Here is a 13184-nt window from a genome sequence, read left to right on the forward strand (position 1 = left end):
TAGTTAGAATTTTAAAGTCCGCCTGGGCCTGGGGCATTGTTAGTTTTTAGTTCTTTAATAACTTTAATTAATTTTATGTTGGTAATTTTAGCATTGTCTTATTTGCTCTGGTTCCGATATCTTGGTTAAGTTACAGTTTTCTAAATATGTGTCAGTTTTGGATAGGAAAGCTGGGGGGGGGGGGGGGATGTTTCCTTCGTAAGATTATATCGTTTTGAGTAAAACTCCTGAAATTCCTCAGCTATGTTGGCGGCGTCCTGTGCAATCTCCCCTTTGTATGTTTTGATAGCATTGATTTGGCATCTTGCCAGAACTCCCCTTAGTTTGCTAGCTAATAGACGATCTGCCTTCTTCCTTTAATCAAAGAACAGCTGCTTTGTCCATCTTGAAGCCTTTCCGTCTCCTCTATCTGGGCCTTATTAAAATCTCCTGCAATTATTAGGGGGTTCCGGGCGAATCTCTTTATCTGGTCCAGTGTCTCCTTCAGAAATTCAGCTTGGTTATCATTTGGGGCGTAAATATGTATCATGGTGACTGCTATACTTGCAGTATTATATGTCTCCCCTCTGGGGCCCTATCGATTTTATTTTTTGGGGGGGGTCTGGAAGGGAATATCTTTTTTTGATAAGAATGGCTACTCCTCTCTTTTTGCTTTGACAGGAGAATGGTGTGGGATATATATATATATATATATATTTTTTTAATTTGTTTGGGGGATCCACCGAATCAAAATGAGTCTCCTTTAAGAACAAAATATCACCTCCCAGCCTCTTAAATTCTGTCAGGGCCATTCTACGTTTGAAATTTGAATTCAAGCCTTTAAAACGTTTAATGTAAGTACCTTTATTGGTGTAGGGGTTAGACCATTGTGATTGCCGTGTTTCTCTATACGTCTGTAGGTTGATGGGTGCCTACAAAATTCTATGTACAGCTGTATATAAAACAATATTATTTTCCGGAAGAGTTTGCAATTTAACGAGATAATGGGACTTCCCCGAGGTCACGAGCAGTTGTCACAGGGGTTGGAATCGGGTAGCTCCGGCGTGACATGAATGGAACCCACTGATTCTCAGAAGCTCTCCGTTTGTCTGTGGGTTCCGTGTTCTAGACTGTGCCTAGTGACCATCTCCTTCAGGCCCGGGAAACCTCTCGTACAGCAACAGGGGAATTAAGGGGGGGGGGGAGGGTCTCCCCTCCTTCACACAGCTGTGGTCCGTGCCATTGTGCTTTTCCCGGCTTTACCAGTCGCACAAACCCCAGTGGTTCCCAGCGGGCAAACTGAACGTGCTATACGTCTCTCCTCTGCCAGGTTCCCTGCTGTTGGTATGGCGGATGACGCCAGTGCTGTGAATGCTTTGGCTCAGTTCTCTCATCCCAAAAGCCTGCTGTCCATGGTGATCCAGGCCGCCACCTCCGCCACCACGTCCAAGGTAAGTCTCATGGCCTGGGACACACCGCTCCGCGCAGGGCTTACGGCAGAGGTGAGGCCGTGTCTGTAGTGTCATTGGCACTTGCAGACATCACGGTTACCCCCTCCTACATCCCATGTGCACCCTGGTAAACAGGTGGTGATTACAATATTTTAAGGGTGCCCTGAAGGTAGCAGGGGTGAAGTTTAAGGGGTAACATGATAAAGTATTCTGCACTGAAAGCGTAGTGGGAGCATGGAGCAGAATCCCAGCAGAGATGGGGGCTAATATAGTAAAGAGCTTTAGGTAGGCACCGTGATCCTAAATACAGGAAAGGGCCCGGGGGTCATATGGGGGCTGAGGCTTCTCGGCTGGTGGGAGACAGTGGCCACGTGGCCCTTCTCTGCTGCCCTACGTTTCTGTGTCACCGAGCTCATCCCATGTGGGTTGTATTGTTGGTGCAGGATTACCTGCGCTATCAGTGTGAAGGGAACAGGATAAAGACGTGTCAGCTGACCCTGAAGTGGCCGCAGCCGATGACTTTCGTGGCCAGGGGAGTGCGCAAGGCAGAGGCAGAAAACAAAGCCGCAGCACTGGCATGTCTCAAGCTGAAGGTAACCAGAGGGGGGAAGGTTTCTCTGGCTCATCGGCTGTCATAGCTCTCTCCTCCCTTCTCTCTCTCCTCCCTTCTCTCTCTCCTCCCTTCTCTCTCTCCTCCCTTCTCGCTCTCCTCCCTTCTCTCTCTCCTCCCTTCTCTCTCTCCTCCCTTCTCGCTCTTCTCCCTTCTCTCTCTCCTCCCTTCTCTCTCTCTCTCCTCCCTTCTCTCTCTCTCTCTCCTCCCTTCTCTCTCTCTCTCCTCCCTTCTCTCTCTCTCTCCTCCCTTCTCTCTCTCTCTCTCCTCCCTTCTCTCTCTCTCTCCTCCCTTCTCTCTCCTCCCTTCTCTCTCTCTCTCTCCTCCCTTCTCTCTCTCTCTCTCTCCTCCCTTCTCTCTCTCTCTCTCCTCCCTTCTCTCTCTCTCTCTCTCCTCCCTTCTCTCTCTCTCTCCTCCCTTCTCTCTCTCTCTCCTCCCTTCTCTCTCTCTCTCCTCCCTTCTCTCTCTCTCTCCTCCCTTCTCTCTCTCTCCTCCCTTCTCTCTCTCTCCTCCCTTCTCTCTCCTCCCTTCTCTCTCCCATCCCCTCTCATCTCTCTCCCCTCTCTCCCCCCACCAATATCCCCTCTCACCTCCCCCTTCTCTCTCTCCTCCCTTCTCTCTCTCTCCTACCTTCTCTCTCTCTCCTCCCTTCTCTCTCTCTCTCTCCTCCCTTCTCTCTCTCTCTCTCTCTCTCCTCCCTTCTCTCTCTCTCTCCTCCCATCTCTCTCTCCCATCTCTCCCTCCCATCTCTCCCCCCTCCCATCTCTCCCCCCTCCCATCTCTCCCCCCTCCCATCTCTCCCCCCTCCCATCTCTCCCCCCACCAATATCCCCTCTCACTTCCCCCCTTCTTTCCCCTCTCCCCTCTCTCTCTCGCTCGCTCGCTCTCTTGTCTCTAACTACTATAGAGGAGAGGGACCTGTGAGTCATTAGTGTCTAAACAGTAGACAAGCATTGTAACTATGCAATGGGGAACGCCAGCAGGATATTGGGCTGTGTAGGGATGGCCCAGGACATTTTTGCTTTCGCCGCTAAGGTAAATACCTTACCTTGCCCTAAAACCCCCTAATTTTAACCCCTACCCTAAAAACCTTAATTCCTTACCATAAAGTTAACCCCTTACCCATACAGCTCACACCCTATACTTACCACTAAAACCCAATAGTTAACCCCCTAACCACTCAAACCCTAAATTAACTCCCTACCCTAACCGCTAAAACCCCTAAAATTAACCCCCTACTCCAACCACTAAACCCCTAACGTTAACCCCCTACCCTAACCGCTAAAACCTATAAAAATAAGCCCCTACTCCAATCACTCAAACCCTAAAGTTAACCCCCTGCCCTATATGCTAAAACCCCTAAAGTTAACCCCCTACCCTAAAACGTACCTTAGAGTAGAAGCGATCGGCGGCAGAGCGGCTGTGGTGGAGCGACCCTCTGCGGCCAAAGGCGGGTGGGGTCTTCTCGGTGCGACCAAGTGTCCCATGAAAGAGGGAGAGGTGGTGAGGCCTCTTCATAGGTCATTGATAAAGTTCTACAAAGGCGGGCTACTAAAAGGGGTCATGAGCTACATCATAAAACTCATCAGGGACGACTACAGGACCTCAACAGCCGGTGAGAAGGGAAGGGCTGGGGGTATTAAAGAAACGTTCCCATATAGATCAATGGTTTTCGACAAGGCACAGGAAGGAAGCATATTTCCAGAGAGAGAGAAGAGCTAGAACAAGAGGTCCAAGCTCTGAAGGCGGGGGGCTCGGGAAATGGGATGAAGTACTGCATGGAATGGGTGCTGGATCCATTGAGTAATTTCCCAACCAAGGTGGTAGGGACCAAATACTGTAAAGGAGTAAAAGGAAAATGCTTGGGATAGACACGAGTCCATACCAATTCTAAAGGTGACCAATCAGTATCAAACCGGGTCTATAGGAGAATGGGTTTGGAGGTTCTTATCTGCTGTAGATTTCTCTGCTTTTATTGTGTTTTTTCCCCCCTCTTTCCCTCCTAACAGGCTCTTGGACTCGTGGACAAGAACAACAAGCCCCTCACTCACGCCATGTACCACCTGCCCTCTGTGCAACAGCTCAGGGAGCAGCAGAAGCAGCCAAAGAGGTTCCACGTCCCGGAGGACATCCTGCAGAAGATCGAGGGTTACCTAGACCAGGTGAGATGGCTTCCTGACTGCCGCCTCCTACTCGGCGGTGTCCCTGCCGGAGCATTGTAATCCTAACACGGTGGTATAGTTTGTGTGTAGTGCTGCAGTGAACACTGCTCTATGTGTAGCATTTCCATCCGACACAAGTCCCTGCTCCATCAGACTTTGCAATCGGGAAGATACAAGGACTTGCCCACCAAGGCCACAAGGAGAGGACACGGTCAACGGAACGGTTCCCTTTGCTTCTAAAGCAGTGACTAATTGCCCCCAGCACTCGCCTTTTCCTCAGCCGCCGGGATATTTTGTAGCGCTCCTTCTACTTGCAAAAAAACAAACCCGTCCCCATCTTTATTCTTTATCACAACGCACAGACAATTGCAGCGTTTCGGGCATCACGCCCTTTCTCAAGGGGGGTTTAATGAGGGGCGCAGGGCCTGAAACGTGCTGCTTTGTGTCTGTATTGTGATGAAGAATAAAGATGGGAACGTTTTTTTGCCGGTACAGGGAGCGCTGTGAACCGCTGTTTCCTCTGTTCATTTGTGCTGGGGGCGATCAGCGTTTTCACCAGCACCCGATTATATTTAGATATATCTTTTATTTTCTACGGTGAGTGCGTGTCCCAACTTTTTGGTATTTAGAAGGCTTTTGACATTTTGTCGCACATGAAGTATAGCGCGGCCTCCTGACTATCGGGGAGCGACTACCCGCGTCTCAAGGGGGATCGCCTCCTCGAAAAGGATGGAAACGTCGATATTATTTACATGAATCCTTTCACGTCATGAATTGCGTCCTGTGAGTCCTCGCTGCGGACTTTGATATATATATATATATATATATATATATATATATATATATATATATATATATATACACATATACATATACATATACATATACATATACATATACACAATAGCATTGGGAACCAAAACATCGATCACCGGATAAATAAATTCCACTTATTGAGTCTGCGTGTGCTGGATCTATTTTGCTCTTGTGCTATACATATCCTCTCTTCCGTGTGACACCGTGGCACTGTATGTTATAGGGGGGCACTGTATGTTATAGAGGGGCACTCTATGTTATAGGGGGGCACTGTATGTTATAGGGGGGCACTGTATGTTATAGGGGGGCACTGTATATTATAGGGGGCACTGTATGTTATAGAGGGGCACTGTATGTTATAGGGGGCACTGTATATTATAGGGGGCACTGTAGATTATAGGGGGGCACTGTATATTATAGGGGGGCACTGTATGTTATAGGGGGCACTGTATGTTATAGGGGGGCACTGTATATTATAGGGGGGCACTGTATATTATAGGGGGCACTGTATGTTATAGGGGGGCACTGTATGTTATAGAGGGGGACTGTATGTTATAGGGGGGCACTGTATGTTATAGGGGGGACTGTATGTTATAGGGAGGCACTGTATGTTATAGGGGGGCACTGTATGTTATAGGGGGCACTGTATGTTATAGGGGGGCACTGTATGTTATAGGGGGGCACTGTATATTATAGGGGGCACTGTATGTTATAGGGGGCACTGTATGTTATAGGGGGGCACTGTATGTTATAGAGGGGCACTGTATATTATAGGGGGCACTGTATATTATAGGGGGCACTGTATGTTATAGGGGGGCACTGTATGTTATAGGGGGGCACTGTATGTTAAAGGGGGGCACTGTATGTTATAGGGGGGCACTGTATATTATAGGGGGCACTGTATGTTATAGGGGGCACTGTATGTTATAGGGGGCACTGTATGTTATAGAGGGGCACTGTATATTATAGGGGGCACTGTATATTATAGGGGGCACTGTATGTTATAGGGGGGCACTGTATGTTATAGGGGGGCACTGTGTTATAGAGGGGCACTGTGTTATAGAGGGGCACTGTATATTATGGGGGGCACTGTATGTTATAGGGGGGCACTGTATATTATAGGGGGGCACTGTATGTTATAGGGGCACTGTATGTTATAGGGGGCACTGTATATTATAGGGGGGCACTGTATGTTATAGGGGGCACTGTATGTTATAGAGGGGGACTGTATGTTATAGGGGGGCACTGTATGTTATAGGGGGCACTGTATGTTATAGGGGGCACTGTATGTTATAGGGAGGCACTGTATGTTATAGGGGGGCACTGTATGTTATAGGGGGGCACTGTATGTTATAGGGGGGCACTGTATGTTATAGGGGGCACTGTATGTTATAGGGGGCACTGTATGTTATAGGGAGGCACTGTATGTTATAGGGGGGCACTGTATGTTATAGGGGGGCACTGTATGTTATAGGGGGGCACTGTATGTTATAGGGGGCACTGTATATTATAGGGGGCACTGTATGTTATAGGGGGGCACTGTATGTTATAGGGGGGAACTGTATGTTATAGGGGGGAACTGTATATTATAGGGGTGTCTTTGCATTCACTGCTCTTTCTGTGTCTGTCACTATTTATATTTTCAGGGCAGTGACTATATATATATATATATATATATATATAGAGATAGATAGATATATATGTGTTTAGTTTTATATTGTTACCTGTTTGTTCTCTGCTTTAGTACCCCATAGACCACACAGAGTCATCGGACCCAAAAGAGAACCTTCAGCCCACCCAAATGGACCCGACCGCTGAACTGGATGAGTGTCCCGACAGCTTCAGCGACCCCATTACCGGGCGGGCGTACACCCCCATGTCTGAGCAGGAGGAGTCTCGGCTCAGCGAGACCCTGAGGGAGCTGTGGCCGGAGAGGCAGGAGGGGAGGGCCCTGCAGCACCTGCCGGCCGAGTCCCAGCGGGAGGTCATCGTGTCGGCCATCAAGAACCACCCTGTGGTGGTCATAGCAGGAGACACAGGGTGCGGGAAGACCACCCGCATCCCCCAGTTCATCCTAGAGGATGCCATCCTGCGCGGGCAGGGCTCCCGCTGCAACTTGCTCGTCACCCAGCCGCGACGGATCAGCGCCGTGTCCGTGGCTCACCGCGTGGGCCAGGAGCTGGGGCCCAGCCTGCGCAGGAACGTGGGCTACCAGGTGAGGCTGGAGAGCATGATGCCCGCCCGCGGGGGCGCCCTGCTCTTCTGCACGGTGGGCATCCTCCTGAAGAAGCTGCAGACCAACCCCAGGCTGGAGGGCGTCAGCCACGTGGTGGTGGACGAGGTCCACGAGAGGGACGTGAACACGGACTTCCTGCTCATCCTGCTGAAGAAGGTGCGGCGGCTGAACCCGGAGCTCAAGGTGGTGCTGATGAGCGCCACGGGAGACAACGAGCGCATCTCGCGGTACTTCGGCGGCTGCCCCATTGTCAGGGTGCCCGGCTTCATGTACCCGGTGAAGGAGCATTATCTGGAGGACGTTGCGGCCATGCTGGGGAGAAGGTCCCATCAGCTCGCTGCGGTAAGACCATTTAGTCACCTTGCTGTGGGGGTCCGCGCGTGGGGGGCTCGTGTACTGTAGGTTGGTGTTTTTTTATTGCTGTGAAGCGGGTTGTTTGACCAGCACAGGGCAGAAAATGTGGCCTTTTGTTCATTTTGGTTATTGTGTCTTAAAGGGACAGTTTCCCCATTCTGTTTGTGTCTTGGTGAACGCAGAAGTACGGCCGAACGTAACTGATACGGGGGTTTATCTTCTATAAAGTAACTTAAAGTGACCAAAATAAAAATCCCTAGTGCCCTCGAAAAGAATAAGGCCGTGGGTATTGTGCATATGGAGCGCATGGAGTCGTGCCACCCACCCCCTGCGGCCCCCGTTCTGCGTCCCAGTGCCGCGGCCCCCCGTTCTGTGGCCCTTGTCCCTGTGCCGCTGCCCCCGTCCCTGTGCCGCTGCCCCCGTCCCTGTGCCGCTGCCCCCGTCCCTGTGCCGCTGCCCCCGTCCCTGTGCCGCTGCCCCCGTCCCTGTGCCGCTGCCCCCGTCCCTGTGCCGCTGCCCCGTCCCTGTGCCGCTGCCCCGTCCCTGTGCCGCTGCCCCGTCCCTGTGCCGCTGCCCCGTCCCTGTGCCGCTGCCCCGTCCCTGTGCCGCTGCCCCCGTCCCTGTGCCGCTGCCCCGTCCCTGTGCCGCTGCCCCCGTCCCTGTGCCGCTGCCCCCGTCCCTGTGCCCCCGTCCCTGTGCCGCTGCCCCGTCCCTGTGCCGCTGCCCCCGTCCCTGTGCCACTGCCCCCGTCTCTGTGCCGCTGCCCCCGTCTCTGTGCCGCTGCCCCCGTCCCTGTGCCGCTGCCCCGTCCCTGTGCCGCTGCCCCCGTCCCTGTGCCGCTGCCCCCGTCCCTGTGCCGCTGCCCCCGTCCCTGTGCCGCTGCCCCGTCCCTGTGCCGCTGCCCCCGTCCCTGTGCCGCTGCCCCCGTCCCTGTGCCGCTGCCCCCGTCCCTGTGCCGCTGCCCCCGTCCCTGTGCCGCTGCCCCCGTCTCTGTGCCGCTGCCCCCGTGCCGCTGCTCCCGTCCCTGTGCCGCTGCCCCCGTGCCGCTGCTCCCGTCCCTGTGCCCCGGTCCCTGTGCCGCTGCCCCCGTCCCTGTGCCGCTGCCCCCGTCTCTGTGCCGCTGCCCCCGTGCCGCTGCCCCCGTGCCGCTGCCCCCGTCCCTGTGCCGCTGCCCCCGTCTCTGTGCCGCTGCCCCCGTGCCGCTGCCCCCGTCCCTGTGCCGCTGCCCCCGTCCCTGTGCCGCTGCCCCCGTCCCTGTGCCGCTGCCCCCGTCCCTGTGCCGCTGCCCCCGTCCCTGTGCCGCTGCCCCCGTCCCTGTGCCGCTGCCCCCGTCCCTGTGCCGCTGCCCCCGTCCCTGTGCCGCTGCCCCCGTCCCTGTGCCCCGGTCCCTGTGCCCCGGTCCCTGTGCCGCTGCCCCCGTCCCTGTGCCGCTGCCCCCGTCCCTGTGCCGCTGCCCCCGTCCCTGTGCCGCTGCCCCCGTCCCTGTGCCGCTGCCCCCGTCCCTGTGCCGCTGCCCCCGTCCCTGTGCCGCTGCCCCCGTCCCTGTGCCGCTGCCCCCGTCCCTGTGCCGCTGCCCCCGTCCCTGTGCCGCTGCCCCCGTCCCTGTGCCGCTGCCCCCGTCCCTGTGCCGCTGCCCCCGTCCCTGTGCCCCGGTCCCTGTGCCGCTGCCCCCGTCCCTGTGCCGCTGCCCCCGTCCCTGTGCCGCTGCCCCCGTCTCTGTGCCGCTGCCCCCGTGCCGCTGCCCCCGTGCCGCTGCCCCCGTCCCTGTGCCGCTGCCCCCGTCCCTGTGCCGCTGCCCCCGTCCCTGTGCCGCTGCCCCCGTCCCTGTGCCCCCGTCCCTGTGCCGCTGCCCCCGTCCCTGTGCCGCTGCCCCGTCTCTGTGCCGCTGCCCCCGTCCCTGTGCCGCTGCCCCCGTCCCTGTGCCGCTGCCCCCGTCCCTGTGCCGCTGCCCCGTCTCTGTGCCGCTGCCCCGTCTCTGTGCCGCTGCCCCCGTCCCTGTGCCCCCGTCCCTGTGCCGCTGCCCCGTCCCTGTGCCGCTGCCCCCGTCCCTGTGCCGCTGCCCCCGTCTCTGTGCCGCTGCCCCCGTCTCTGTGCCGCTGCCCCCGTCCCTGTGCCGCTGCCCCGTCCCTGTGCCGCTGCCCCCGTCCCTGTGCCGCTGCCCCCGTCCCTGTGCCGCTGCCCCCGTCCCTGTGCCGCTGCCCCGTCCCTGTGCCGCTGCCCCCGTCCCTGTGCCGCTGCCCCCGTCCCTGTGCCGCTGCCCCCGTCCCTGTGCCGCTGCCCCCGTCCCTGTGCCGCTGCCCCCGTCTCTGTGCCGCTGCCCCCGTCCCTGTGCCGCTGCCCCCGTCCCTGTGCCGCTGCCCCCGTCTCTGTGCCGCTGCCCCCGTCCCTGTGCCGCTGCCCCCGTCTCTGTGCCGCTGCCCCCGTGCCGCTGCTCCCGTCCCTGTGCCCCGGTCCCTGTGCCGCTGCCCCCGTCCCTGTGCCGCTGCCCCCGTCCCTGTGCCGCTGCCCCCGTCCCTGTGCCGCTGCCCCCGTCCCTGTGCCGCTGCCCCCGTCCCTGTGCCCCCGTCCCTGTGCCGCTGCCCCCGTCCCTGTGCCGCTGCCCCCGTCCCTGTGCCGCTGCCCCCGTCTCTGTGCCGCTGCCCCCGTCCCTGTGCCGCTGCCCCCGTCCCTGTGCCGCTGCCCCCGTCTCTGTGCCGCTGCCCCCGTCCCTGTGCCGCTGCCCCCGTCTCTGTGCCGCTGCCCCCGTCCCTGTGCCGCTGCTCCCGTCCCTGTGCCCCGGTCCCTGTGCCGCCGTCCCTGTGCCGCTGCCCCCGTCCCTGTGCCGCTGCCCCCGTCCCTGTGCCGCTGCCCCCGTCCCTGTGCCCCCGTCCCTGTGCCGCTGCCCCCGTCCCTGTGCCGCTGCCCCGTCTCTGTGCCGCTGCCCCCGTCCCTGTGCCGCTGCCGCCGTCCCTGTGCCGCTGCCCCCGTCCCTGTGCCGCTGCCCCCGTCCCTGTGCCGCTGCCCCCGTCCCTGTGCCGCTGCCCCGTCTCTGTGCCGCTGCCCCCGTCTCTGTGCCGCTGCCCCGTCTCTGTGCCGCTGCCCCGTCTCTGTGCCGCTGCTCCCGTGCCGCTGCCCCCGTCCCTGTGCCGCTGCCCCCGTCCCTGTGCCGCTGCCCCCGTCCCTGTGCCCCCGTCCCTGTGCCGCTGCCCCCGTCCCTGTGCCGCTGCCCCGTCTCTGTGCCGCTGCCCCCGTCCCTGTGCCGCTGCCCCCGTCCCTGTGCCGCTGCCCCCGTCCCTGTGCCGCTGCCCCCGTCCCTGTGCCGCTGCCCCGTCTCTGTGCCGCTGCCCCGTCTCTGTGCCGCTGCCCCCGTCTCTGTGCCGCTGCCCCCGTCCCTGTGCCGCTGCCCCCGTCCCTGTGCCGCTGCCCCCGTCCCTGTGCCGCTGCCCCCGTCCCTGTGCCGCTGCCCCCGTCCCTGTGCCGCTGCCCCCGTCTCTGTGCCGCTGCCCCCGTCCCTGTGCCGCTGCCCCCGTGCCGCTGCTCCCGTCCCTGTGCCCCGGTCCCTGTGCCGCTGCCCCCGTCCCTGTGCCACTGCCCCCGTCCCTGTGCCGCTGCCCCCGTCCCTGTGCCCCCGTCCCTGTGCCGCTGCCCCTGTCCCTGTGCCGCTGCCCCGTCTCTGTGCCGCTGCCCCCGTCCCTGTGCCGCTGCCCCCGTCCCTGTGCCGCTGCCCCCGTCCCTGTGCCGCTGCCCCCGTCCCTGTGCCGCTGCCCCCGTCCCTGTGCCGCTGCCCCGTCTCTGTGCCGCTGCCCCGTCTCTGTGCCGCTGCCCCCGTCTCTGTGCCGCTGCCCCGTCTCTGTGCCGCTGCCCCGTCTCTGTGCCGCTGCCCCCGTGCCGCTGCTCCCGTGCCGCTGCCCCCGTCCCTGTGCCCCCGTCCCTGTGCCGCTGCCCCCGTCTCTGTGCCGCTGCCCCCGTCCCTGTGCCGCTGCCCCCGTCCCTGTGCCGCTGCCCCCGTCCCTGTGCCGCTGCCCCCGTCCCTGTGCCGCTGCCCCGTCTCTGTGCCGCTGCCCCGTCTCTGTGCCGCTGCCCCCGTCCCTGTGCCGCTGCCCCGTCTCTGTGCCGCTGCCCCGTCTCTGTGCCGCTGCCCCCGTCCCTGTGCCCCCGTCCCTGTGCCGCTGCCCCGTCCCTGTGCCGCTGCCCCCGTCCCTGTGCCGCTGCCCCCGTCTCTGTGCCGCTGCCCCCGTCTCTGTGCCGCTGCCCCCGTCCCTGTGCCGCTGCCCCGTCCCTGTGCCGCTGCCCCCGTCCCTGTGCCGCTGCCCCCGTCCCTGTGCCGCTGCCCCCGTCCCTGTGCCGCTGCCCCGTCCCTGTGCCGCTGCCCCCGTCCCTGTGCCGCTGCCCCCGTCCCTGTGCCGCTGCCCCCGTCCCTGTGCCGCTGCCCCCGTCCCTGTGCCGCTGCCCCCGTCCCTGTGCCGCTGCCCCCGTCCCTGTGCCGCTGCCCCCGTCCCTGTGCCGCTGCCCCCGTCCCTGTGCCGCTGCCCCCGTCTCTGTGCCGCTGCCCCCGTCCCTGTGCCGCTGCCCCCGTCCCTGTGCCGCTGCCCCCGTCTCTGTGCCGCTGCCCCCGTCCCTGTGCCGCTGCCCCCGTCTCTGTGCCGCTGCCCCCGTGCCGCTGCTCCCGTCCCTGTGCCCCGGTCCCTGTGCCGCTGCCCCCGTCCCTGTGCCGCTGCCCCCGTCCCTGTGCCGCTGCCCCCGTCCCTGTGCCGCTGCCCCCGTCCCTGTGCCGCTGCCCCCGTCCCTGTGCCCCCGTCCCTGTGCCGCTGCCCCCGTCCCTGTGCCGCTGCCCCCGTCCCTGTGCCGCTGCCCCCGTCTCTGTGCCGCTGCCCCCGTCCCTGTGCCGCTGCCCCCGTCCCTGTGCCGCTGCCCCCGTCTCTGTGCCGCTGCCCCCGTCCCTGTGCCGCTGCCCCCGTCCCTGTGCCGCTGCCCCCGTCTCTGTGCCGCTGCCCCCGTGCCGCTGCTCCCGTCCCTGTGCCCCGGTCCCTGTGCCGCTGCCCCCGTCCCTGTGCCGCTGCCCCCGTCCCTGTGCCGCTGCCCCCGTCCCTGTGCCGCTGCCCCCGTCCCTGTGCCCCCGTCCCTGTGCCGCTGCCCCCGTCCCTGTGCCGCTGCCCCGTCTCTGTGCCGCTGCCCCCGTCCCTGTGCCGCTGCCCCCGTCCCTGTGCCGCTGCCCCCGTCCCTGTGCCGCTGCCCCCGTCCGTGTGCCGCTGTCCCCGTCCCTGTGCCGCTGTCCCCGTCCCTGTGCCGCTGCCCCCGTCCCTGTGCCGCTGCCCCCGTCCCTGTGCCGCTGCCCCCGTCCCTGTGCCGCTGCCCCGTCTCTGTGCCGCTGCCCCCGTCTCTGTGCCGCTGCCCCGTCTCTGTGCCGCTGCCCCCGTCCCTGTGCCGCTGCCCCCGTCCCTGTGCCGCTGCCCCCGTCCCTGTGCCCCCGTCCCTGTGCCGCTGCCCCCGTCCCTGTGCCGCTGCCCCGTCTCTGTGCCGCTGCCCCCGTCCCTGTGCCGCTGCCCCCGTCCCTGTGCCGCTGCCCCCGTCCCTGTGCCGCTGCCCCCGTCCCTGTG

General features: G+C 61.3%; 1 protein-coding gene across 1 annotated transcript in view; it reads left to right on the top strand.

The window, feature by feature from the left end:
• DHX30 (DExH-box helicase 30) overlaps window positions 1–13184 on the top strand; it is a 60957-nt gene that overhangs the window by 14583 nt on the left and 33190 nt on the right. Inside the window, exons 5-8 of the mRNA XM_075588161.1 lie at window positions 1310–1430; window positions 1874–2023; window positions 4050–4202; window positions 6763–7596. Of these exons, the coding sequence (XP_075444276.1) occupies window positions 1310–1430; window positions 1874–2023; window positions 4050–4202; window positions 6763–7596 (1258 nt within the window). The remainder of the gene's footprint in view (window positions 1–1309; window positions 1431–1873; window positions 2024–4049; window positions 4203–6762; window positions 7597–13184) is intronic.

Source organism: Ascaphus truei, chromosome 2, assembly GCF_040206685.1.
Source record: "Ascaphus truei isolate aAscTru1 chromosome 2, aAscTru1.hap1, whole genome shotgun sequence".
Classification (NCBI taxonomy): Eukaryota; Metazoa; Chordata; class Amphibia; order Anura; family Ascaphidae; genus Ascaphus; species Ascaphus truei.